Genomic DNA, 26,884 nt, shown 5'->3' with positions numbered 1-26,884 from the left:
CTACGTGACAAAAACAAAGAAATAAAGAGAGACAGTGAGAGGACGAATTGTTTCTGTATTGTAGCAGATGCAGTAACATTTCATTTGACTACAGATAATTGCCCTCTAAAATAACAACTGATCAGGGAAGAAATAAACATTCTCACTTCCATACAATCCTTCCAAACAATTTCCAAATGTGCTATAATGTATACAATGCATGCATGCATTGTGATCATAGTTTCTTGGGAATACATTCATCTTGCAAATCCTCTTGGGAGAGTCACGTGACCCCTGTTGTTTCGGGAGGTTGGGCTCAGTCAACACTTGGATGGAAACCTCAGAGAGGGAGGGGTGAACCTTTGCTGAACATAAAGACCTGATATGATGGGCTACAGATACACAGTTGAGTGAAGGACGAAAGGAGCAACTGTAGGGATAAAATTCCTGAACCTGAACCTGGAAATAAGCTGGAGGCTACAATAATATCAGGACAAAGAACGGGCCCAGTCCACTATGTCTGAGTCCATCAGAAGAAGAAGCTCCAGCAGACAGCTCCTGGAAAACCTCATCCAGTGAGAAAAATATATGTTGTTTGTGCTGTTAGCAGTTTTTCATTTTAATGCATTATTTAAAGTACCGTGTAGTGTTATCATTTTCACAATCACTTCTGCTTTGTTTTACAAAATTATTTGCATAAGCTATATGTGTCTTATTGATACAAATGTCATTTAATATGGTGTTTAATACAGTGCATTCTTTTTTTTTCTTCCATAAAATTTGAGAATGAATGACATTGAGGTCTGACTACATACATTACCAAATCATGTTTTTTTTCTAGGCTAATACAAGGGGATTTCAAATGATTATGTTTTATATTGCAGCTGCTCCTCAGCTCAATGAACGAAAAGGGGTGCTTCATTTAGCGGTTTGTGCGTGTCATTGAACAATATAAAAACCAAGCATGAATGGAGACTAATGAACATTATCACGTGTTGCTATTTGTAAACAAGAAAATTACAACATTGAATAATAAATATTTCAATATGCGGTATATATATATATATTTTTTTAAATATTGTTTATATTGGTTTTTATATTGTTTTTATATATATAGCGGCCCGGTAGTCCAGTGGTTAGCACGTCGGCTTCACAGTGCAGAGGTACCGGGTTCGATTCCAGCTCCGGCCTCCCTGTGTGGAGTTTGCATGTTCTCCCCGGGCCTGCGTGGGTTTTCCCCGGGTGCTCCGGTTTCCTCCCACATTCCAAAAACATGCGTGGCAGGCTGATTGAACACTCTAAATTGTCCATAGGTGTGAGTGTGTGCGTGGATGGTTGTTCGTCTCTGTGTGCCCTGTAATTGGCTGGCAACTGGTTCAGGGTGTCCCCCACCTACTGCCCGGAGACAGCTGGGATAGGCTCCAGCACCCCCCGCGACCCTAGTGAGGATCAAGCGGTTCGGAAGATGAATATATATATATATATATATATATATATATATATATAGAGAGAGAGAGAGAGATCTATATAGATATAGATACAGATATAGATAGATTACACTTGCCGGGCTGTCGAAGAGTGTGACGTATATGTTTGTTGGTTTGTTTAATTGTAGCTATAAATTGTAAGAGACTTTGTTCAGATATTGTGCAGATTTGGTGTCGCTGGTCTTTTGCATGCCGCCCGTAAAATCTGCCTGATCACCGTAATTGCACAAAGTCTGAAGAAAGACTGTAGCCAAACACTGCATTTTCTTAACATTCTATTAACAGCACAACACTAGTTCATACAACTCACTATAGTCACCATTACAGAGCTCCTCTCCTTCCTTTATCATCTCGACAGTATTTTTATAGCAACACTGTCACCTTGTGTACAGTCAGTGAACATAACAGAACGTTTTTTCGACAAATAACATACACTTTAATCGGACACTTAAAATTTATTTTCCCGAGCCACACAGAGCTGCAATATCAGGATGAAAGAGCCGCAGGCGGCTCAGGAGCCACGGGTTGCCGACCCCAGCCTTCGATGGTTGATGTTCGCAGGTCAGTGCTACTCAGGGACACAGTTTTGATCAATGAAATCCGGTCAACTCCTGCAGCCGAATACCATGCATGTCTGTTTAATAAATGACTCTTAATATGGTTGCTGTCGTAAACGTGAGAGTGAATGATTGTGCATAATTATTCAGTCGGGTAATTAATCCAGTGCGTACCGAGCCTCTCACCCAAAGTCACCTGGGATACGTTTCTGCGCTGTGCATGAATGGGGACAACGATATGGAAAATGGATGGTTGGCTTGATAGTTTAACTCATGAAAATTGGTGCAAAATGCAGAGAGGGAATGCTTTACCCATTAGAATCCTGCGACAGTTGCCTAGAAGAAAGATTAACCAAACATCAAGGCACTACAATACTTGCATTAATCAATGCTCTATTATCTTCAAGGTTTTTTTCAATTATTGCACGGCTTAAGTCCAGACTTCTTGCTCGTTTATTGTGTTTGATGGTCACTCTATTATAAAACCAGGCCCTATGGTTTTCATTATCAGTGAGGTTTTCGTATCCTCACTTTTTGGTGGAAAATGTGTGTGACTTCACTCTGTTCTCGGCTCAATGGCGTCTTTTATAGTTGCAATTTCCCTTATGGCAATGACATCATCTGGCAGAGTCTCTGAACTCCCTCCTGCTCAGCTGCACTCAATGTCCACCCCCACACCAGCGCATGAGACACACTTGCACAAAATATTTTCTATTGTGCAGTCTACGTTGACATTTTGCTCAATTTTAAGTAGTGGTCACAACATTCTTCTTGTAAAACGTGAGATTCCGGCCTCTCTTGGGTTGATGGATTCAATCAAACAAGGCCTCGCAAGAAGACGACATTATAGCCTCTCTGTTTAATGGTGGAGATTGTGAAGCATATCAACGCGAATAATACCCTACTTACTCAGTTTGCATTTAGGTTTCATAGCTTCATAAATTGTATTTCTTGAAGTGGCTACAGTCAAGGATTAGCTTCCTCTTGAAGCAAGGAACGTAATGTTGCAACCATCTGGAGTGGTTTAACTGAAGGTTATCTGCCTTTTACCCAAATCAGTTTTTCTAACTTTTCTCTTTAAATGTCGGCATTCAAGTTGAGTCGCTTCACTTGAAGACTAAAAGTGGAGTGCGTTCCGTTTTTCTTCTTTGTCCATTATTTCCCGGAATCAGTGACTGATAATGGGGCACTCATCTATCTGACTTGTACAGCAAGTGCAGTTTGTTTTCACTCAGTGACATCGGGAATATGAGTGTGACTGTTTTTTTCTATTTCTATGGGTTCCTGTGATTGACTGGTAACCAGTCCAGGGTGGAAGCAAGAATCATTCATGCTCTCATTTACACCCCTGGATGAGAATTTAACCCACACGGTCAGAAGAATAACCAGGTTTTTACTGGCACCCGTTTGAAGAGATCTTTGGCCAGATATTCATTCAAATCAATGCTTTTTTGCTTGACATAGACCCAAACCTTTTGTAAATCCTACTCGGTGCCAAAATTCCCCTTTCTTCTATTGACGAAATAATGAGCACCAGACAGTCCAATCAAAAGTTGAACTCTTTTCTGCTGCCTTTGCAACAACAGTGCTGACAGGCATCAAATTAACTTGCAGTGAACTCACGCCTGTTAAAAATATGGCCTCCACTTGCAGCTCTGTTCAATTCAATCATACTATCTAGGTCACCTCCCAGCATAATGACCACAGTATGTTTGACTCATTTGGCTCACCAGGGACTGCGCCAGTGGGAGCTGATTAAGTTACCATGTAGGAAATGGTTTATCAATGATTTCATCCATTCTAAATTTTGTTTGACTGATCTAGAGTGTTGCCATTTTGGGAAAATGTACAGGTTTGAGGAAAGGCCTTGAATAGATCAGGGCAGGGGTGTCACTAGGTTTAATGGACAGAGAGGGCTCGCTCGCCCCCAGGAGATGTATAGGATGTGAACAAATCCAGCGCCAGAGCACAAGCAGCTCACAAAGACTGGTACAGTAATACTGTGTCAAAGTTTAAAGTCAACAGATTAGATTTGTAGGGTTAAGTAAACAAACACAGAAAATAGGTTTGTAGCATTCACACCCCCCTCCCCCAAATAAAATGTACACATTGTACAGTGTTTGTATGCAAAAAAAGGATCAGTGTGTTGTCATGAAATAAGCCAAGCAAATTGTTGTCAATACATTACGGAGAGAAAGAAATGACCAATAATGTAATCAAATTCAAATCAAAGAATGTATTACACAGCAGATCAGCAATTACTGCAGGTCTGGTTGATGATAGACAGTTCTTTGAAAAGCTCTCGGTTACAATTTTGAGTTCATTGTCGTGATACAGTAGCTCCAGGAAAGAAGATCTCTCTCAGTCTGTTCGACCCGCCTTTGTGGGCCTCTCGCAACAGCTTGAATGCGTAGTTACTGGCGTGAGTGGGGTCCTTGATGATGTGGCCAGCTCCGCTGAGGTAGTGAGAGCTAGTGATGTCTCCAGGCTGGCCACAGAGCAGCTACAAAAATGGTGTGCCTTGACACTGATGAATGAGTCATAAGCTGAACTGAATTCTCAAGTTTTGTCCATAGTCACATAGCTTCCATTGTGCAACAAGCTCCCGCTAAACATCATCTCTCTCTCTCTCTTTTGACATTTCATTAGCTTATAAAAAGGATGTATTAACATCTGCAACTTGCATTCCAAACAAAGCCGTCATTTTCAGCTGTGAGTGTTTCATCTCGTGAGGGAAATTGATGAGGTGTTTACACTTGTATCACAGGGTCGATGTCTGAAACTCTGCCAGGCCTTTCTGTGTGGGGTTCACCTGCCAGGCAACAAGAAGTGACAAGTATCAGTGACGGCGACAATGATCCAACAAAGACTGATAGAAAGTGGAGAATTCAATACAAACTGATGATGAGGAACACCTGGACAAGGCAAGTGGTTGAGGGAGCTGATTGGACGACACAACGGACTGGACTGATGACAACAGGTGGACACAACAACCTAACGAGACAGACATGGAAAAAAGGGGTTAAAAGGAAAATCACCAAAATCCCATTTAAATTAACAAAAACAGGCCATTACAGTGCAACCCGCCCATTCTTAAGAAATGGATCCCAGATTTCCTTAAATAAGCAAAAAAAAAAAAAAAAGGCCCAAGAAGTAGGTAGGAGGAAGGGGGTCTCAAGGTGGGATCATGGTCCTCACATTGGCGACGCCAGACGCCAGTTGCTTTGCTGGCCCAGTCAGGAGGTCGGCCACGTGGGGGCCCACACAAGGCGAGGGTCGGGTGTCAGCCGCAGGACGTGTGCCGCCGGAGCAAAATTGGCTGGCGGCGGTGGCCACAGGTCACCCATAATCCCTTATATGAGTTGTTGATCTGGAAATGTTCTCAGGAGGTTCAAAACAAACATTGTTCATGATGCAATTGTCCCCTGCTTTGTGCAGGGTGACGGTACAGCGGAGCCTTGAGGATGCAGAGGAGGTGGAGCGAGAACGCAGGAGGAGAACCAGGGAGAGGCAGCGAGACGAACAGACCACTCTGTCGGTGCCTCACCAGCAAAATAGATCAACATCTTCAGGAGTGTAAGGCTGGTTGCGGCTTATTTTCTCTTTGAATCACACCTTTCTTCATGATACATAATCCTTCAGTGGCTGTAAACTATCTTCCACCTTAATAAAATGACAACTCTGAGTTTGCTGACTTTTTATACGAATTTATTTTGCACAAGGAAAGACAATGATTGTCGGTGATTTAAACCCGCCACCGGTCAACAACTTTATAAATGTCATATATGTTTTAATATGATACAATTTGTTTCTGGACTGATATATATGCATGGATACATTTTAAATCTGGTGCTAGGATATGGCCTGCCAGTCCCAAGTGATATTTGTGTGCTACAATTGTAGATGATTCAATTTGATAGTTTTATTCCAAACCTCCGCTTCTCTCAGAGAACATCATCCAATACTAGATGAAGGATGTCAAACAAGACGCCCATGGGCCGGATCAGGCCCTCAAATGGGTTTAATCCAGCCGCGAGATGATTTGGTCAAGTTTGAAAATAAGGATGGCCCAAACTGAATAAGCAGCTGCCCAATTCTGATTATTATTGCATTTGTGGAATATGACTTCAGCGGCAAAATCGACCCATTTTTCGCCATCTCAGGGGGTGGCAGAACAACTGTGATGTCATTTTCAGTCGACAGCGAGTGGCCCCGGAGGTGGACAAAAATGGTTGGATTTTACTGCTCAACTCAAAACAAATGCAATATTCATCAGAATGCTGTGCGTGGACTAGTAGGGCTGCATGGAATGTACAAACCCGATTCCAATGATGTTGGGAGGTCGTTCAACGTCAGACCAGATTTTAAGGTGCTGCTTTTAACCAATGAAATTTCAAACTGTTTTGCAACAGTGTATATGAATAAAGTTGTGGATATCTATGATCCCAAACAATCTATGTGCTCAAAGGGCAATGTCCAGTCAGAATGACAAAGACCCCCCCCCCCCCCAAAAAAAAATCCTCTCAGTCTCTGAACTAGTAATTTTAGGTATTTGTATTTATTTTGATCAGTCAGTGCAGCATTCAAATTTCGCGACCGAAGACATTCACAAAATAATTACCTTCAAACATTAAGAAATTAAAACTCATTTAAATTGGTATCAAATCACTGTAAACAAAGGATGTGTTGCCCCCATACTTGATAATAAAAAAAATCAACTACAGTTCGATTTAAGTGTTTTGGGGGTTTTTCACTGCTGTTACACAGGTCGGACGAAGAGCTGCATCGTAGTGGCTGCTTTGTGCAGGAGGAGGATGAGGGGTTCAGTGACTGGAGCCACAGGTTGCACAGATTGGAAAACCGTAATGATCTTGAGCACGTCAGGGCCAAGGCACAAGAACCTTCATCGATGCAGTGGAAAGCAGGCAGAAATAACAAGAAACAACAGGATGATGAAGAGCAGGCGGAATGGCAGCCAAAACAAAGGAGCCATGCCCTGCAATGTACAAGAAGCCCTCCACTGGGGGTATATGCGGCCCTCCTGAATCAACCTTCTTCTTTCACTTTCTCTTCTGCCCTAACTTCAGAAACTTGTAAGTCTTCTCTAACAGCATCCATAAATTTCATCTTTGGTCTTAATTTTTCCTCTTGCATCGAGTCTCTGTTTCCAGCATCCTTTTACCAATACAGTATCTCGAGTGTTCCTACTCTGAATACATCCCAACCATCTCATTCTGGCCCCTCTCTGGTTTTGTCTCCAAAGCTTCCAGTCTGTGTCATTTGACAAGCTCATTCTTGACCCTGTCCATTCTCATCACTCCCAAAGGGAATCCGAGTATTTTTACCTCTACCACCTCAATCTATTTCTGAGGTCTTCTGGTTGTTGCTACCATCTCCAAACCATACAAAATTGCAGAGTTCTCTCTCTCTCTCTCTCTCTCTCTCTCTTTCTCTCTCTCACACACACACTCTGTCATTAGTAGTATCTTTTGAATTTTGTATAACATCATGTCCACATAAAGTTCACCCCTGACACTTTACTCCTTGTGCTGTCGCCTTTACCACTCAGTTATTCCACCCCCCCCCCCCCGAGTTTACAGTGCATGTTTAATACATTTTTGACAGAACTCACATTTAACTGACTTTCTCTTTAATTTTAGAAAAAAGAAGGCAAGCTGTTTCTGTCAAATGATCCAAAACAACAGCAGGCCAGCGACCCACAAGCAGACACAATGCTGGACTTAGCGACAGAAAGGATCAGGTTACAATGCATTCTACATTCGTTATCACTTTAGCCTCATTTATGTAAATGTACTCATACAATTGACTGAAAGTATTCCTCTGCTTCTACTCACGCAGGTTTGTCCTTCTTGACTCTTGACAAATGGCAGCCCTTTCTGTTTTTTTGCAAACATTTGAAGGTGTGATGTTGACGAAACGTCAATTACACCAACTTCTCAGCAACTATTTATCTTTTTAACCACTTGCACACTGAAGGAAATCCAATAACTGGCAGGTGGCATCTACCAGCCATCTGCAATCAAGAATTTTCAATTAACTTATGGTCTAATTATTTGGCATGCATAAGAACCACTGAAAGAAATCCCACTAATATACTGAAAGCAATTGTGAAAAAAATCCTGAAGACACTCTTGAAGATTTATGAACATACAGTATAATGTATAAATCGCCGTGCATTATGCAAGTAGCTGAAGTCTGAGACAGTAAAGTGAAAAGTGCATATAACTTAAAGTAAACCCTGTTTTTTTTTTCATTATTTTTATTTTCCGTAACAGCAAAGGGGTGTGCCTGGCGAAGCAAGAGGAAGAAAGGGTGCAGCAGACTTTGCAGAAGGAGTGGAGGTCATGCTCGGGAAACAGAGCAACATATGAAGTTGATCATGAAGCAGAGGATCTCAACGTCACACGTGAAGAGATGAAGAAAAGGCTCTCAGAGTTTGAGGGAAACCAGAAGCTGACAGAAGAGGCCAGTTTTAAAAATCACTTGACTATAAATGTGACTACTGCTTGTGTTAACTTTCAATTCTCTTAGCACTGAGAGACCAATATGTAAATTCCCAAATGTATATGAGTTTAGATGACATTCACCATACATTACATTTATGTGATGACAGGCAGGACACAAGAGGGCAATTCTACTGATTATTGCTTTTTCAACTCTTAAGATTCTGATGCGTGGCAAATTGCTAATACTTCGTCCATACATGTTCACCACACAGTGATCGACTGGTTAGCACGTCAGGGTTTGATTCTAGACTCCGGCCTTCCTGTGTAGAGTTTGCATGTTCTCCCCGTGAATTTCCACCGGCTAGTCAGGTTTCCTCCCATCCCTTAAACATGCATGGTAGGTTGATGGAACACGCTAAATTCCCCCTTGGTGCATTCTATTATTTCACCACTAGATGGCACTACATTATCTACACTCTTCCTTTCATGGTCAACTTGAAATGCTTGTTTTCAACTTATCATTGGGCTTTAGCGCAAAGTTTGGAATGGCATTGTGAAACATTAACACAGTTTGAGACATATTTAACTGTTTAATTCCACAAGACGTATATCTTTTTAAAACTAGGCCCTGCCTACCAAGGACATAGTTGTACGTCTAAGTCTTTTTTTTTTTGCGTCGCAGAGAGGAGGAGGACCTGATGCAATCTGTGAATGAGAATAAGCCGTTTGCATTGTAAATCATGTAAAAAAGCAACCAGTAGGTGACAGTGGTGCCTCACGTGCTTGAAATGCATGCTTTTACAAAAAGCTCTTTTTCTCCGTTTTTTTGCCCAGGAATCGCCATTTTCATGAAACTTCATAAATCAGTTTGTAATGCCGATTGCTGAAGAATGGAAAAAGATAGAAACATTTTTTTTCTGCTGAAAGAAGAGAGTCCAAACTTTATTTTGGTAGGCTCCATGTTTATATAGCATTAGAACCAAATATTCTGTGGGCCTTGCAAGATCAGTCAAACTCCAGTAAAATGCTGGGATTGAGGGTGGTGCTCCAGTGAAAATGGCTGGGATTTAATGAGTTAAAAGGTACGTGCAAAGATGTGCAGCGCAAATTGTGCAACACACGTGGGGCCCTGTGTGGGAATAGTGAATGAGGGGTGGATACAAGTGCATTCATTTTGATGTTTTCCTTAAGAAAATGGAGGAGCACATCAGTGAAACAGAAAATAATGGCAGAGGGCATGCATGAACACAAAAAAGAGTAAAACATGTCAAACGATTGAAGCTATGATGCAACAATGTAACCTTTTGAATGGAAATTAATGAGTTTTGTATGCTGGGGGGTTTGTTGTAGAGGTCAAAGGAAGAAGGATGCAGGAGTGATGACGATAAAATCCGTCGCGCTGGCCTTTCTCTAGACAGCAGTGATGAAGATGAGACATTAAACTGCTATGGGGCCATGAGCCCAACATTCAAGGTATGGGGAAGAGTGAAAACACTATCGTGTAGATTCCAAAAGAACTTCAAAGGCAAGTCAAGGGTGGGACTCCTGGTGGTTACAAGTGGTCACTACAGCAGCAACTGAAAATGAGACTGGGTGTGAGATGAATAGCTTCTCACAAAGAAGGGATTCTCCTTTACCTCAATCACACATCCGTGTTAGGTCGCAAATGATTCATCTATAATAAGGCTGGCATCAATTCAGTTTCAGTATGTTGCCATGCCTTAGAACTGGACAAACCCTCAACCTGAGACCTGCTCAACTGTGACTTCTTTGGACAGCAGGGGCGACTCCAGTGTTAAGCCATAAAATCATTGTCTTTGTCACTTGCTTGATTAACCTTTAAGTCTAAGTCTCTATAATTGATTGCACGATCTTGGTTGGCACATTATGTTCCAGTTAAATGGAATGATCAAATTACCGGTAAACTGGACCAAAGTTCGCTTTTTTTTTTTTTTCGTGCAGTCTTCACCACTATTCTGCATACACTTTGTTGTCTGAAGCAGTTATAGATGAAAGAGGAGAGGTTCAAAGTGTCCTTTCACCAGTGGATCAGAGACGTCATGCTGAAAAATGTGCACACGTCTGCTACAAGCTAAGTTTTGAAAGCAAACAACAAAGCTGTAGCGTCCATTGACGAAAAGAGATTAGTTCACCTCTCCTGTCCCACGTAATCCGCTTCAAACTCCAAGCCGCAACTCCCATTTCCAAATCCGCATCGGCGCTCCGTGCTAACGCTCCTTTCTTCTCATCGTCGGCTCCTCAAGACTTACATCCATCCAGTCGCAGACCGTTCAACAGCACCGATCTCTCCGCTGAACAAAGCGAGGCTGTGAAAAATGCTGCCCATTACAGGCGCAAGACACAAGCGCTGCGGGACTGTCCAGCAACGACAGTCAAATGGCGCAGACATTCCTCCCAGTCAAAAACAGTGCTGGTATACCCATGCTGCCGAGAAGGCGCAACCACCAAGCACCGAGTCTCCTCCTTGATGAATGTCGTGGCCAAAAAATGCTGAAAAAAGTCCACATCGGGTCCACACGACGTAACAACAAACATCTGACATAACAAAGGTTCTTGACAACAGAAGTCAATTCATGTTAGTAGTTCAAATTATTTTCGTCACGTGTGATACGTCTTTGTATAGGACAGTTAATTTAATCAAGTGTTGCTGTCTATGTTCATGTTAACTGTCATCAAATATTTCCCTCATGCTCTTTGTTCCAACAGAAACTCCTCATTCAGTTTTACCCAGTAAGTCGCTTGTCCTCCTTCATATTGTTGATGATGTGTGATGAAGATGGTGTATCGGTGTGAATGGACCTGATTTGAACACTTTCAAAAGAACCCAACACAATCACGTTTTATAAGTAAACTGCATTTTGTGGTTAATGAAGTCACCCTCCAGGCCCATGACAGCATCTTGAACTGCTCAAGCATCCTGCTAAGCAGCAGGGGCGGTTCTGGATCAATTTCACTGAGGGGGCCGGGCTGGGGCCAGGGGTTTTGATGGGGGGGCACATTCAACCCAGGGCTAAAAAGACAGATTCGAAATCTTATTTGACTTTTTATTTCTTCAGACTTTGAAATTGTAGTCATAACATTACAGTGATGAGAAAAAAACTGTATTAGGAGGGCTAAAATGTCTGCAAGCGTAACAATACGCCGTGTCCATCTGTTGAGAATATTCAAGCCAGTGGATGATATGGTACCAGCCTGCCGGGGACAAAAATTGCAAATACACTGAAGCTAGATGTTTTACATGCATATAATTATCCAAATTTTAAAAGGTAATGTCTTATATATTGATCCTGTTAAATAAAAATTAAAATAAAAAGGGAGACTAAAAAAGTTACACACACACACACACACACACACACACACACATGCACGCACACGCACACGCGCACACACACGCGCACGCAAACACGCGCACACACATACGCGCGCACACACACACACACACACGCGCGCACATGCACACACACGCAGACTGGCAGAAAGACGACACCAAACCTGTGGGTTAGCATGGTGCTGCTGAAGTCATTTTCTTTCTTTTTCTTCTTCTTCGTTAACACGGTGCAGTTAAAAAGTTATCATAACATACTTAGTTAGTTTTATCACAAAAGAAATGTAACATTTCAGCACTGTTACAACCCAAAGTACATGCACATTCATACATAAAGTCCTAAATCCAAATAAAAAACCGAGCGATGATCTGCAGCGCGGTGTTCACCTTCGATGCACTTCAGCTCAGTCAAGAAGTGTTATGCTGACATCCGATTACCCAATAATTATTGAAATGGTGCTAGAAATGCTATAAAGAAATCAAAAGGTCCAACAACAAGGTATAAGCCAAAGTGTCAGAATACGCACAGAGGCGCCACCCAATTTGCCGCCATAACAAAGACAAATAGTGTAACAGAGACGAGCATTGACATGCATCTCAGCACAATGTTTCTCTGTGTAGGATGAGGTGAAGAGCAGAATACCAGCAGATGGTAAATGTGTGGTAAGTTGGCATCAAATGACTGTTCAGAGGTTGCAAGTCTCTGTTAGCATTCGGTGCTCCTGTTATTTTATTTTCCTCATTTTCGCAAAATGTGTTTTTCAGATCACAGAGCGAACGGAATCTCTGAGAAAGAGGTGGGTTCTGTGTAATCCTAGAGCAGGGGTCACCCCCGAAAGATTTATGAGTATAGCCTTCAGCCCTGTTAGCTGCGTTCACCCTCTTTTACGATTTGAAAGTGGAATGATTCGATTCGGTGCGACTCAACGGGATTACGATTTGATTCAAAATGGCGGCTACGGCTCAGTTGTAGAGGGTATGATTGAATGACAGATTTTTGTTGTTGTGATTTTACAGACATTTGAATGAACTTGTCAGGACTGAAATTGTGTCATTTCCTCTTAAGGTATATCACTCCAACAAAAGACAATTCAATAAGTATTTCGATACATTTCAAAGTAGAGCGATACGATTCAGTTCGATTTGATGCATTTTTATCTTTCATAGCAAAAAAATGATTTTACGGTTCAAAATGTTTTTTTGTTACACCCCCAACTTACAAGCTTCAATAATATTGTAGTTCACTAACGGTGCAACCAATTTAGAAAATTACTTCGCTAAACTCCCAAAGAAAGTATTTGGACTTTTTCCGTCGCAGCCCTATAGACAACGACAAATATGGTGTCCTTTGTCCCTGCTTCGTGTTTTTATTCCTGCACATACATAAAATATTTGATTTTTTAGACAAAACAAATACACAGGAAAAAAAAGTACTTACTTTTCGGTTGCACATGGTTAAAAAGTGTTGACTGACGTAATTTTCTACTTTGTTGAACACATTTTAATCATGTAAAACCGATGCACATGTCCGAGTTGAATAAATCCAAAGGATCCAAAAGATTTCTTTTCAGCATATGATCGGTGTTTCCTCTTTGTGTCAAAGCTCCAACAGCCAGAAGATTCCACAACCCATTTGTGTTTCCAAGATCGACAAGAAACTACAGCAGTATACGCATGCTCTTGAGGTGACACATGCTAATAGTTTAAATACACCAAAACCAACTTGAGATGAAAACTTTGTTTTCAGATAATCGACTACCATTTGGTTGTTGGCTGTGTAAAATCCCACTTTTTTCGGGTAACTTTAAAATAGCAATTACATTTTTTACAGGTTTCCACAAAGGAAAGCAAACCAGCGAGTCCAGTCCTGGTGGATGCAATGAGTCCCATCGCTCACAAAAAGAATCTCTTTGAGGCTGGAGTGGCATGGAACCAAAACACACTCGCAAACACACCACCAAAGGTCAGTCAATATCTGACTGGTGTAATATGATACACACACACACACACACCAGGGAATGCAAGAGTATAGAAGTGTATGTTGGTGCTGAAAGTCTAACAGACTTAGCAACTGCAGTTAAAAAGGGGTGCGTCATAGCGAAGTGAGAGGTCAATCCCTGATGATGTTAATTTTTGCGTCTTCTTTCACAATATCTGTAGTTATATCTGTACATTCAGTTACAAAGATCTTCATTCCAGTTATTTTTGTGCTGAACTTTGTTCATTATTACCAACCTCTCCAATGTCATCATAAATCAGCGCAAGAATTGTGTGTGTCTGTTTCAGCTAATTAAGCCATCAGATAGCTTTCAGCCCAGCAAGGACTTAATATTCTGTCTTTTTATTTTCAGGAAATAAAACCTGGTGTAGTTTTAAGCAAGAAAAATGTGTGGGAGGGCTACAGTGATATAGTTTCTCTCGCTTCTTCGGGGAGGGATACCAAGGTATGTGGTTTTCGTGATGATGGATGAAATGCATTAATGCAGTACATTCAATGAATTAGTTATATATATACTGTATATATATCTTCTTCTTCTCCTTTCGGCTTGTCCCTTTTCAGGGGTTGCCACAGCGAGTCATTAATTTCCATCTTTCCCTGTTCTCTGCATCCTCTACTCTGACTCCAACTACCTGCATGTCTTCCCTCACAGCATGAATCTCCTCTTTGGCCTTCCTCTCTGTCTCCTACCTGGTAGCTCCATCTCTAACATTCTCCTACCAATGTATCCACTGTCCCTCCTCTGTAAATGTCCAAACCATCTCAGTCTGGCCTCTCTAACATTTTCTCCAAACTTTCCTGTCTGAGTTGTCCCTCTGATGACCTCATTTCTGATTCTGTCCATCCTTGTCACTCCTAAGGAAAATCTCAGCATCTTTAACTCAGCCACCTCTAACTCTGCCTCCTGTCTTTTGCCAATTGCTAGTGTCTCCAGACCGTACATCATGGCTGGTCTCACAACTGTTCTGTAAACTTTTCCCTTCACCTGAGCTGACACCCTTCTGTCAAAAATCACTCCTGACACTTCTCTCCAGCTGTTCCATCCTGCCTGCACTCTATTCTTCACTTCTCTTCCACAGTCTCCGCTGCTCTGCACTGTTGATCCTAGGTACTTAAATTCCTGTACCTTCTCCTCCTCTGCTCCCCATAACCTCACCGTTCCACTGGTCTCCCTTTCATTTATGCACATGTACTCTGTCTTACTACGACTGACGTTCATTCCTCTTCTCTCTAGTGCAAACCTCCACCTTTCTAGGTTTTCTTGTAGCTGCTGCCTACTCTCACTACAGATCACAATGTCATCTGCAAACATCATAGTCCAGTATATATATATATATATATATATATATATATACAGTATATACAGTATATATATATACAGTATATACAAACTTTATTAAGGTGCAGCATAAAAATCTTCATAATTGCCGTATTTTCCGCACTATAAGGCGCTTCGGAGTCTGAGGTTCACCTTCAATGATTGGATTGGATTGGATACAACTTTGTTGTCAAATACAGCACAGATGAAATTTCTTCCCTCTCAAGACAACATAAAACAAGAGAATGGCCTATTTTAAAACTGCATCATCAGGCGCATAGAATAGAAGCGTCAATAGTGGCTGCGGTTGTATTTTGCATCCACTAGATGGAGCGATGCTAAAGGAATACAAAACAATACAATCTAGCTTTATTTAAAGCTAGATTTATTTATAGCTTTCGCAACAGCAGCAGCTATAACCAAGCAATTTACAGAATATTTAAGATACTATGTCCAAGATATCATAATATTGATCCATATAGAAGGCACATTGGGTTATAAGGCACACTGCTGGCTTTTGAGAAAATTAAATGCTTTTAGGTGCGCTTTATTGTGCGGAAAATACGATACATCAAATGATGCATTCAGTCATTGCCGCAAAAAGGCATTTTAAACTAGTCAGGTTTCCTCCCATCCCAAAAACATGCATGGTAGGTTGATGGAACACGCTAAATTCCCCCTTGGTGCAACCAGTAAATATCTGTGCAAAAGAATGTACCGTATAGAACTGAAGTTTACGTAAATAATGACATACCATATACAGTATACTATATTAACCAAAAATATATTTTCCCCGCGACTGGCTGGCAATCAGTTCAGTGTGTATCACATCTACTGCCCGAAGACAGCTGGGATAGGCTCCAGCCCGCCTGCGACCCTCATTAGGATAAGCAGATTAGAAAATGGATGGCTGGATGGATGGATATGTTGGTACCGATTTGGGTTGCCTGTGTACGGCTTTTAGCAAGCACTTGTTGGTTGTTTCATATGTGCTAAAACCTCTTCAATATGTGAAGGTTTTCGATGCAAACTGCAATTTGACATTAGACGTGACATTCGCATCAATGATGATGGATTAAGTCAAAAACATTGCAATTAAATTAAAGTGTAATCTGTGTTTTTTTTCTTTTCTTTTTTGAAAATAAACTCAGGAATGCTCAGCCGGTAAAATGTATAAATTTGTTGCGATGGCTCATGGCAAGTATGAGAAGGTTTCTGATGAGGACGGCCTTAGAGATGATGCAAACTGGGCAGGTAAGCTTGATGTTCAGCAACTACCAAAAATACATTATACAAAGAAAAATTAAAAAGTTTGCTCTTACTTATTGCAGGACTATATTATTATTATTATTTTGTCCTTTCTGGGTAAAGTAGCTATAAGTTACAGTGTTGCTTGAATGATTTCGTTGTCTTACTCAAGGTACATTGTACACCAGGGATGCCCAAACATTTTTGACCTAAGATCTACTTTTCGATCAATCAACCTCCCGCGATTAGCACGTTACCGTGCATGTGCGCATACGAACGCACGTGCACACGCATGCCATGATGAGCAACAGCCATAACAGCACATAAGATGAACGAAACAGAAAAATAAGGTAGACACAAGAGTTTATGAGTTTGTAAAAAGGACTTCCTGCCTACCTTAGTGGGAGACCTGACGCGGATCTATGCGACACACTTTTTCAGGCTGTTAACTTTCGTAGCTCACGCATACCGTTTAAAATGCTTTTCTTGGCACTCCATATAGCCATTGTTTGCCAGTGCCATCGTGAATTGTACACGAAATGAACTTTGACTTATAATTATAATAAAAGCTACATCGTAACAGCTCTGATCGTAAGGTGCAATTGCAGACTGCTGAGCGCTAACAATTTCCGGTGACGCAGGTCACGCGCCACCTTAGGTTAAAGGTTACTTTTTTTGAAATTGAGACTGATAGGATGATTAGGGTGTGGTGTGTATTGCCACAAAAAGTATATTACTAACATCCACAGAGATACACAAATGTTTGTGTGGTTGGGTTTTTTTTCCTCTGGACCCCTCAGTAGTCCACGAGCTACCGGTCAATCGCGATCGGCGTAATGGGCATCCCTGTTGTACACTAATTAAGGTCAATCATTTGACTGAATTCTCAGTTCCAAAGTGAGTGTAAACTGTCAAGTGCTCCATCCCAACAGTATTATCAAAGGTACCTAAGAGTCATTGAATCAGTAATTTAAAATAAACTCAGTACATCAGGAATTTACAATACATTACATACATTCAGGAAGTTTAACCCTGGAGAACCCACGGGGTCAAATTTGGCCCCTATAACTCCTGCTACTCAAATGCTACCCTTAAATCCCAAAGGGTCAAATTTGGCCCTAATCTTAAATTAGGATTAAAGCATTAAATATTTGGAAAAACATATATGTTGGTGTTCCGTGAACATATAGCAGCCATTTAATGTAAAATTCGTCATTTTCCAAAGAGGAAAAGGGTTCTTGGGTTCTCCAGGGTTAAGTCCAGCTGTAAAAGTGTCACACAAAAAGCAGAAACATGTCATACACTTAAGATCGGGAAACCTGTCATGAACAGGTCAGTCTTAAATGAGCATTTTTAGGTGGATGCCCAATCGCTGTCCTTATTCGTAACTTGCTTTACCAACACAAGCCACTACAGGACTTGCCTTGGGGTCAGCTGCCCTCCAAGCTATGCAGGTCTTGGTTGTCGTTTTTCATTTATTTTTGGGATGCTGTAATTGACCAGCCAAGTTACACACTCACAGACTCTTTCCGGTTTGGCACCGTATGCAACATTCATCCAAGTAGAAGGCCATATTACAATTGGCAGGAGAATTTGTTTCAAAGAAATGAAAAAAAGTTTAATGTTGACTTGAATTCATGTTTGTTTGTTTTTTTTGGGGGGGGGGGGGGTTTGCCAGCCGATTTCACAAGATTGTAACAGCTGTGTGATAAACGAGGTTCAAGATAGCTTATAGGGATAAACAAGCGTTGACCACGTGATGTTAGATTTAGATGGGTATCAGGATTTCACGGCTGTGTTTAGCACCCTCTGTTGGTGAAGCTTGAGACTACAATCAGTTGGTAACAGACCAGTGACGTGCCTGTACGTGTGAGAAGAAAGCTAGATGAACTGAGTCGCCCTTCACAATGTCGTCTGTCTGGTGATTGATGTGATCGCAAGCAAGAAAAATCACAGACATCACCAATTAAATCCCACATAATACAGATTATTTTCATTTTAAGACAGTATGGGGGAAATTCAGAGTCAAAAGCTTTACAACCACTCTCTGCACACTCTTACGATCACAACAGAAATGACCTGGCACTATTAAATAATGCATTTTCTTCACTTCCTTTTCATTTTTGTCTCCATACTTAAGACCCAACCAGCATTCCATCATTATTATTTCATTGTAACAGTCTCCATCCCCAAGCCAAAAAAAAAAACAAAAAAAAACAGGCAATGCTATCAACTGAATCACAGTTACATTTCGATTGCACAACTTCTTATGTCTGATATAGCTACCGGTACTTTGGTTTCCCGGCTTGGTGGATTGGCCAAAAATGACTTCCATACACATTTCCTCTCCAAGCCTAACTTACAGAATCATTCAGTATTTAAAAATGTGTCACCTAAGTTAATTTTGGAATGTAAATCCAAATTTGTTACAGTGGTTTAGACCTCAGCAGTGAACACCCTTAAATACCAAGGTGCAGCATTGCAAATGATATACAATACAACTAATCGAACTTACCTATAAATACATCCGAAATTTTAAAGGGTTCCTGTTGTGTTTGCCATTTGATTTGGGGTTTTTTTGCAAATGAAAAGTGTAAACTCGTAACTGAAAGCATATGGTGCACCTTAGATCAATGTGCTCTCACATGGTTAAAAAAAACAGTCCTTGACCTCTTGAATCATTCAACAGACTAATTAATCAACCCCAGACACATCTGTCCAAGTTACAGTTCTTTTGTTTCAGCCGGTCCAAATCCTCTGGCTATTCTATTGAAGTCCTTGTGATCATCCTCCTGAGATTTTCGCTTCAGTAGTCCCCTTTCAAACACTGCTGCTATTTTTGTCAATGGCTTCTCTGCTGCCTCTTTTAATTTCCTAGCATCAAATCGAGGCCCGTACAGCAAAATCGGTAGGCGATTGACGAAAGATGGGACCTCTGCCTGGCCGTCTTTGGAGGCCTTTTTCTTTTCGGAATCCTTTTTGGCTGTGTTGATCTGCTGCATGATTCGGTCTTTGGTCGAGAACATTTGAAAGAGGAGGGCATCCCACATTTTCAGTGCCCTAGGACTCTCGCTGTTCTTGACCAAGTCTTGATTATCACATTGACCTGCTGACAACTTCTCCCTACCATCAGCGTCTGAGCTTTTGCTGTCACTGGACTCATCCCGAGATTTGGCCGGCGGCTCCGGAAAGGCAGGTTCCTCTGGGTCAACCACCACGTGTTTCTTGAGCCGTGTCCATCCACTCAGTTTGCCCTTAAGATCTTTTGGCTTCTGGGCTGCCTTTGGCTCAGTAGGTAAGCGAGATGTTCCTGGTCTAACTGTGTTTCTCTCAGCAATTGAAGATGCAGGTGATGTCATTGACTTCATGGAGGATTCGACTGTTGGTCTCTCCGCCACTGCTGGTGTAGCCTTCATCTTCAAACCATCCTCGTCTTTGAGTCCAGTGATTTGCGGAGATAGCAGTGACATTCCTTTGTTTGGTGATGGAGTTGAGACTGACACTGAGGCCTGAGGCGAAAAGGCAGGAGTGGGAGAATCAATCACAGCAGCTTCAACTTTGGATGATTTCATGACAGTATCTGTTGCTGGCTTTGCAGGCGAAATGCTCTCAACTGGCTGCTCTGTCAAATGCTGGTCTTTACTGGCAGAAAGGTTTGTCTGGACTGGATTGTGGGACTGCGCAACAGAAGGCTTTCTTTCTACAGTGGCGGGAGAAGGGCATATTGCAACCTGCTTAGATCGATGCGCGTTTGGACTGCGAATCAAATGAGGGAAAAGAGAGCTGCTTTTGGTTTCCATGTTTAACTCTAACTTTGTTTGAATGATTTTTGATTGGGAATCTGGTTGAGCAGAGACCTGAACAGTGGTAGAAACTGAGTTGAAAGAAATGTTCTCATTTTCCACAGTTACTGGAGCGGGGGTGTTGCCCACAGGAATATGATAGGAATTGGGAAAAATTGAATGAAAGGCTTGTTTTGGTGTATTGCACAATCTTGAGTCTTGGAACAAAGGGATTCGTGGGACAACCAAAAATTTTGATTGCGCTGTGGAGCTCAGCGAGGTAGGAACAGATTGAGTGATTTTAGTTAACGAGAGAGTCACAGCACTTTGCATATTTACGGCACTATGGGAAATGTTTTTAATATTTACATTATGAATGTCAGTTTCAGCAGCTTCTTTGGCAAAGTGCCTGTTCTTCTCCGCTTTAGTCTGAATGCCTGATGAATTCACAGAAGTTTGAGCTTTTTCATCAGCCCGGGGGTTTTGACTCCGCTGTAAGTTGTTACTCATTAAGTTTGCAGTTACACAGTCATTTGAAGTCAAAACACTTTTCACAGGATTTTGAATTGTCGTCTCCTCATATGGTGCGAAAAGAGGTCCATTTTCAATATTTTTCGCTACTTTATTCACAGCTTGCTTCGTTGTAATTACTGGTCTTCTTAGCGCAGAACTTTTTGGAGTCACCCCCCTCATTGTAGGGCTCGAGGGCACGTGACTTATGATGCGGGCTGGATGACATAATGCTTTACCGCTTACCATTGGGTCTGTTAAAATAACCTCCGTGGTGAGAGGATTTCCACGAATGTTAGATTTGTTTGACTTAGTTGGATGCGGAACACTTCTGTCTTTGAGGTTTTCAAGGGCACCCAATTCCAGAGGGGCAACCACGTTGTTGCTGAAAGCATGTGAGCCGACAAACAATGTGCCGCGTTGTTTACTGAAACTGTCGAGCATGTTCTGCAGTGTTTTTACATTTGAAAGTTCGGAGGTGTTTTTGGTACCAGTAAATGTGGCTTTTTCATTTCTAGCCCTTCCTGGTATGGTAGGAAGAGACTCTCCTGGTAATTTTCCAGCTCCAACACCAATGCCATCGGTTGGCAGAGAAGGCACAGCAGAATTGTGTGCTTTCACATTTGCTTTGCTCAGGTCGAGAGTAATTTTAGCAATGTTATTTTGAATTGTTAGAGATCCTCGTGGTCTATCTGTTGAGTCCTTGCTGGCGGTAACGTTGCAATTTTCTTCATGGCTAACGTTACTTGACAATCTGGAATCTGGAACCCCATTGTCACTTGTTTTGTGAAGCTTTACAGTTTCTATATTTGATTGGTGGTCTCTCTCCAAATGGAATATGTTCAGGGATTTGGTTGTCATCATTGGTATGCCAGGGAGCTCGGTACCGAGCAGAGGGTTATTGTTTGACAAAGTATTTACAGGGCTGGAGCTTGTTTTCAAAGCACAACTGTCACCAAGGAAACACATTTTGTGGCCTGCTGTCTCACTGGGCGCGTGATTGTGTCCACAATTTGCAGAAGCTGCTATAAGCTCATGTTGAAGCTTTGAATCTCTAGTTGTGAAAGTTGGGTTTTTAATTCCGGTTTTCAATTGGCGGCCTCTGTTTGCTTTTTCGGGGATTGTGTTAGTACTGGCCACGGCAGATGGTAAACTGTCATCAATGTTCACATTGGTGTGTAAAATAAATTCAGTGCTTTCTTTCATTTTTTGTTGAAACTTCTCTCTTTTGTTTTGCAAAGCTTTGTTTTCCACTTTGGTAAAAGGCCTGGTGTCTGGTAGATTCTTTCTATTATTGGCTGCTATTGAGCCAACACCACTTACACGTTTGCCAAGCTTTTGCTTTGTTTTTGTGACATTGGGTCCTTCAAAAGTCTTGTCTGCTTCATGAATGTATGTTTTGTCATTTTTTGTACATTTCTCAACATCTATCACTTTTTGAATACAGTGTGTTTCCGGAATCGAATCTACCTCCACCAGCTTTGGGATTGCATCAAAGAAACTGCTGCTATTTTTTAGGCATGGGGTCCTATTTAAAGCTGCCTCCACAGGAAATATTTTGACGGTCTGAGTGTGTACCTCACCTGCTTTAGGAATAGGCTTTGGAACCTCAGAGTATGGGGCCTTTCGCGTAGATACATCACCTGTGGACTGACACATATGCTTCTGTATCAAGCCAAGGGGAAGCTCAGGTCTTATTTTTTCCAAACAAGATGTTTCAAGTGAAGGTGTTTCCACATACTGAGTTTTGACTTCACAACTTTTCTCAAATACGTCTTTGACAGTCCGCTTTGTCTGGTGCTCCGAATCTTTTGGCGTTGAAAGTGGATGCAAAGTATTTGAAGATTCACTCTCCAACGATGGTTGCTTTTGATGTCCACTAAATTGCTTTGTTGACTCAAATTTGGAGACACCAACGTCATCCGCTGAATGTGTTTTGGTGAAAGAGGTCCGCTGAATTTGACGGGATACAAGGCTTTGATACGATGTCCGAATCCTACCATGAGCAACATACTGACGAGGAGTAAGTCCATAATATGTTGATTGTGGTTTTGACATTTGATTCGCCAGTAGTGATGACAAAGACTTGCGCACCTCGACAATTGGACAATGATAGGTGGGTGACAGGTGGCCCAAGCTTGTGAATTCCTGTGGATACATCAATGCTGTCTGAGTCTTTGGTGCAGTGCAGAAAAATGATGGGACCGTTGGCAAATATGCAGCCTCTCTATCTGGAATTTGGTCTGTTTTCAAGTTTGGAACGGATTCTCTATGGGCAGAGTTAGGCTTAGTACCATTTGATGTCCAAATCTCAGGGGGAGTGTCAGTGGGAAAGCTTAAGTTCAGAGTACTCCTACAGGTATTTCGGATACCGCATCCTTCATAATTGGCATTTTGCTTTTTGTCATGATTGTTGATTACATTCTGCTGTACTTGTTTTTTAGTAGCACACTTTGTACTACGAGCAACCTCAGTGAAATTTGAGGGAACACATCCATTTTGATCGGAGTTCAAAGCTGTACTTGTGTCAGATAAAACAGGATCGGTTCTGGATAGTTCACAAGAGTGAGTGGATACTCTTGACTGTGTGTAAGATGTCGTCTTGGGTTTTCCGTATGAAATTGAGGGCACAATTGTTTTGGGGTCTTTTGTATCCTCTGCGGGGGTTTTCTCCATGTACGAAACTGCTAATGATTCTTCTTTGTAGGTTGGGTTTATCTCTGAAAGGTCTTGATGGGAAGGAGGCTTAGAGATCTCATTAAGTGTTACTTTTGATGTATAAATTGAATGTTTACGGCCATCACACCGAGTCTCTTGGGATAACCGCCTTACCAATTTACCATGACTGATAGGTCTTGGGGTCCAAGACCTTGATGTATGGAGTAGAGTACACTCTTTTGAAATAGTGTTTGTTTCCACATGGTTGGAAGCAGAATGCTCTTTTTGTGCGTTTGAAACTGATAGAAGTGCAGAAGGATCAGGAGGCAGATCTGCAATTTGAGAAAGTGCTGTTGGGTCTGCGCCATAGTTGAAGATGGCTGAGGATGGTGTCAGGTTATGACTTGACATTTTCGGATTGGACTCAGACACAGTGACAGGATCCACTGTTGTGACAGACTTTGGGGAATTTGGTGACACTGACTTGAAAGCAGCTTGATGTGATGATGATGGACCCTCCTTCATTCTTGGCACAGGGTTTGAATTTGTAGGTGGTATCGTGTCAGAAATCAGTTCATCAAGTAGAAATGTGGAACATTCGTAGAGTGGTGCCACCTGCTCTTCGGAAGGCTTAATCTGTCTTTCGTTGGACTGTGGCAGAAGGCCATCAATTTGCTTGGAGGTGCTGCTTTCAAGGAGAGGAAATGCAGATACAGATTGATCAAAGGAGTCCAGTGGGAAAGCGGACCACAAGGATTCCACCGTGCAGACTGAATCTGGTGTCTGTGGTGGGCTGGACAGGTCACTGTACTCGAGATCTGCGCAGGCTTCATTGACAGGTGACAAGCAGGAACGAAATGGAATAGGAGTCTGAGAGAGACTACCCTTTCTCTTGACTCTCCTCTTCTTTAGTTGCTGAAGTCTCACATTGTCTTTGGCAGGTTTTGGCAGTAAGGGTGGTGGATATTGCTGGGAAAGACCAGACTCAAGCCTGCTGCTAACTTCCATCAGCACATCAGCATATCAAGTCCTGTAAAAGACACAGAAATCAAATCAAACTTTTTATGGATGATGCGGGTCATTGTGTTCATTTGGACCTTTGAAGTGGCATCAATGTTTTTGGACCCTTCTGCAGCTCTTTGCCGTGACATAATCCTGTCTCGGCGGTTTACGGACAGTTCCTCTGACAGGGTTTGTGCTCTGGCACTGTCAACTGTGGAACCTTACATAGACCAGTGTGTGCTTTTCCAAATCATTTGCTTGTGACTTAACCATATATGCACATATGAGTTTTGGAGTATTCGTTTATTATTTTTTTTAATTGCAAAAACTATCCCCCAAAAAGTTTTTTCACACTGTCATTATTGTGGGTTGTGTGTAGAAAAAAAAAAAGATCTATAGTGGACAGCCCGCATATTCTCGGTTCACCACTCGTGGATTCAACGATTCACAGATTTTTTTGTTTGTTTTTTACCGCTTTTTTTTTTTCGTGGGTGGGGGCGTTTGCGGCAGACAAATCATGTTTTTTGTGGTATAATTTTAATACAATATACAGTATGTAGAATCTATATGTAATTTTATTTTGGGTGCCTGTAAGTTTTGTTTCATGATTAAAATATCAACATATAATAATAATAATAATACATTTTATTTATAAGCACCTTTCAAGACACCCAAGGACACTTTACAATAACAAAAAACACAAAACAAAACGTAGTATATTGCAATATCTTCTAAAAGCAGCAGCAAGACTTCAAACGAATATTTGAACAAAATTGAGATTTGCATGGTGTGGCAACCACTACACTTTCTCATCAGGCTCCTTTGGAAACTTACTTGCCACCCCTCTCGCAAGGCAGTGACCCAAAAGACACTGTCAAAACAGAAAAGAAGTTTGGGGGGGGGCAAGAAGTCAAAGGTTTTACACTCCCCATTTTGCCTGCTAACTGACTGAAAAGAATAACCCTAAAAAACAAACCAAAAACTGCAGTGGAAGCCTGAAAAAGCATCACAGGAATGAAGAATCCAAATTGTTTGCGATGCCAGTTGCTCACAAACTTGATCTTATCTCTTTTCAGTCCACAGCAAATCCACGGAATGTATCAAATATATGAAAGACAAGTAAGCTACCTTGCCTGAGATTGGATGAATAGCGTCAGCTCCAAATACATCTTAGGATAGTCTTCTCCAGTTTCACTTGGTTAAAAATTGTGATTTTAATTGAATTTTGTTCAAGTTGAAACCAAAATCCATTTTAACTTAAAAACAAATTTGTGTCAAATATTTCTCTTTGATCAAAACTTTTCAGTAATTAGTTCATTTTATATACTGTACAGCATATTTTCCCCTTTGGGAAAATCTACACCATGATCTGCACCATGTTCTTTGTTTCATCTTGCTGAGTAATAAGTGTGATATTTTCCTCTTTTTTTTCCAGCCTGAAGAAAAACAGAAATGGAACATGCCATTTGGATTTCAAAAGAAAGGTTTTACTGCAAAAACTGGAGTCATTGTGATTTTAGTCATCTGTATATTTTAACAGTTTTACTCAAACTTCCAATTTACTCGAATGTTCGAAATGTTCCCTGTCAACACCTATTTCTCTTATGAGCAAAATATGGAAAAACTATCACTCCGCTGTTTATTAGACAGGTATTCATCAACACAACAGTACATTATCTTTGAATTGAATAAAATAATGATTTTTTTCTCAATCTCATGTGGTTGCTCTGATTTGTTTCTTTGTATTTGACTGCAGAAGTCATGTTCAATGTCTATCATGTTCTACTCTGAATTCTTCCTGCCTGCTCTGACGCTGTATAAGATGGCTTCATGTCTCCGAGCCAAATCTGTTGCTTAAATTAGAATATGAGCTCTCATCAGGACACATTTACACATTTTGAACGTCTTAATTGGGTCCTGAAGATGATGCCATTCTACCAAAGGCACTACTATTAGAAATAGAAAGGCACGTAAAGCTGTTGCTTATGGCAAGGCTGCATTCAACTGTTGACAGGCTTCTTATGGAAAGAGTCTTACAAGGAGGCGGTCAAAGCCGAGAATGACCTTGGCATGACATAAAAGTAACTGACACATGCACATGAGGGTAAAGAGGTACACGCATGCAGGGGGGCCAGGGACCATTAGCCAATGAGGGAGTACTTTGGAAACTACTATATGAGAAAACGAGACATTTATTTTATGAGGAGCTTAGGTTTCATTCAAGGAAAAAAAGCATAGCATGCAGTATATCACCCGGTATGGCAATGACTGCATTTGGCTAGACTGAGTTTTTTTTTTTTTTTTTACTTTGCCAGAGAACAGAATGACTTTTATTTATCATGTACCATCGCGGCCAGATGAGTGGAATTGCCTTCTTTCAGTATTTGGTTGACACTAGAAAGGGTTTGCAGTCTAAATTTAGTCTGAGGGAAATAAGAGGAAACATTCTGACAGTGAGCACCTGCTGCGTGATGTCTTCCACTCACAGAAACAACCTCAGTCTGTTGGAAATAAATACGAGGCACAAAATC

General features: G+C 41.3%; 2 protein-coding genes across 2 annotated transcripts; one reads left to right on the top strand and one right to left on the bottom strand.

Annotated features, from left to right (window-relative positions):
* Positions 1-403: 403 nt before the first annotated feature.
* Positions 404-26,008, top strand: LOC147207267 (uncharacterized). The gene is made up of 14 exons (XM_086106829.1): positions 404-554; positions 5,462-5,599; positions 6,791-7,049; positions 7,684-7,784; positions 8,320-8,509; positions 9,841-9,963; positions 11,218-11,241; positions 12,458-12,499; positions 12,602-12,633; positions 13,440-13,521; positions 13,668-13,799; positions 14,188-14,280; positions 16,305-16,407; positions 25,789-26,008. Exons 1-14 carry the CDS (start codon positions 496-498, stop codon positions 25,791-25,793), a joined length of 1,383 nt encoding a protein of 460 aa, XP_085962955.1. The 5' UTR covers positions 404-495; the 3' UTR covers positions 25,794-26,008.
* Positions 19,125-24,359, bottom strand: LOC147207268 (uncharacterized). Its single transcript, XM_086106436.1, has 3 exons — positions 22,605-24,359; positions 22,164-22,544; positions 19,125-20,132 (listed from the first exon to the last, which is right to left on the bottom strand). The coding sequence occupies exons 1-3, from the start codon at positions 24,357-24,359 to the stop codon at positions 19,125-19,127; spliced, it is 3,144 nt and encodes a 1,047-aa protein (XP_085962562.1).
* Positions 26,009-26,884: the final 876 nt, after the last annotated feature.

The sequence above is a fragment of the Hippocampus guttulatus genome, chromosome 3 (assembly GCF_054856545.1).
Source record: "Hippocampus guttulatus isolate MCC_2025c chromosome 3, RoL_Hgut_1.0, whole genome shotgun sequence".
Taxonomy (NCBI): Eukaryota; Metazoa; Chordata; class Actinopteri; order Syngnathiformes; family Syngnathidae; genus Hippocampus; species Hippocampus guttulatus.
This window is presented reverse-complemented; position numbering and strand designations above follow the sequence as displayed.

What these genes read in the sequence shown, in the direction of transcription:
- LOC147207267 (XM_086106829.1), top strand. Translation starts at nt 496, where the DNA reads ATGTCTGAGTCCATCAGAAGAAGAAGCTCCAGCAGACAGCTCCTGGAA. An exon ending in CCATGAGCCCAACATTCAAG is followed by an intron (nt 9,964 to 11,217) that starts GTATGGGGAAGA and finishes TTGTTCCAACAG; the next exon opens with AAACTCCTCATTCAGTTTTA. An exon ending in CTTCGGGGAGGGATACCAAG is followed by an intron (nt 14,281 to 16,304) that starts GTATGTGGTTTT and finishes AAATAAACTCAG; the next exon opens with GAATGCTCAGCCGGTAAAAT.
- LOC147207268 (XM_086106436.1), bottom strand. Translation starts at nt 24,359, where the DNA reads ATGGAAGTTAGCAGCAGGCTTGAGTCTGGTCTTTCCCAGCAATATCCA. An exon ending in ATTCAGCGGATGACGTTGGT is followed by an intron (nt 22,545 to 22,604) that starts GTCTCCAAATTT and finishes CCATCGTTGGAG; the next exon opens with AGTGAATCTTCAAATACTTT. An exon ending in CAATCCCAAAGCTGGTGGAG is followed by an intron (nt 20,133 to 22,163) that starts GTAGATTCGATT and finishes CGATCTAAGCAG; the next exon opens with GTTGCAATATGCCCTTCTCC.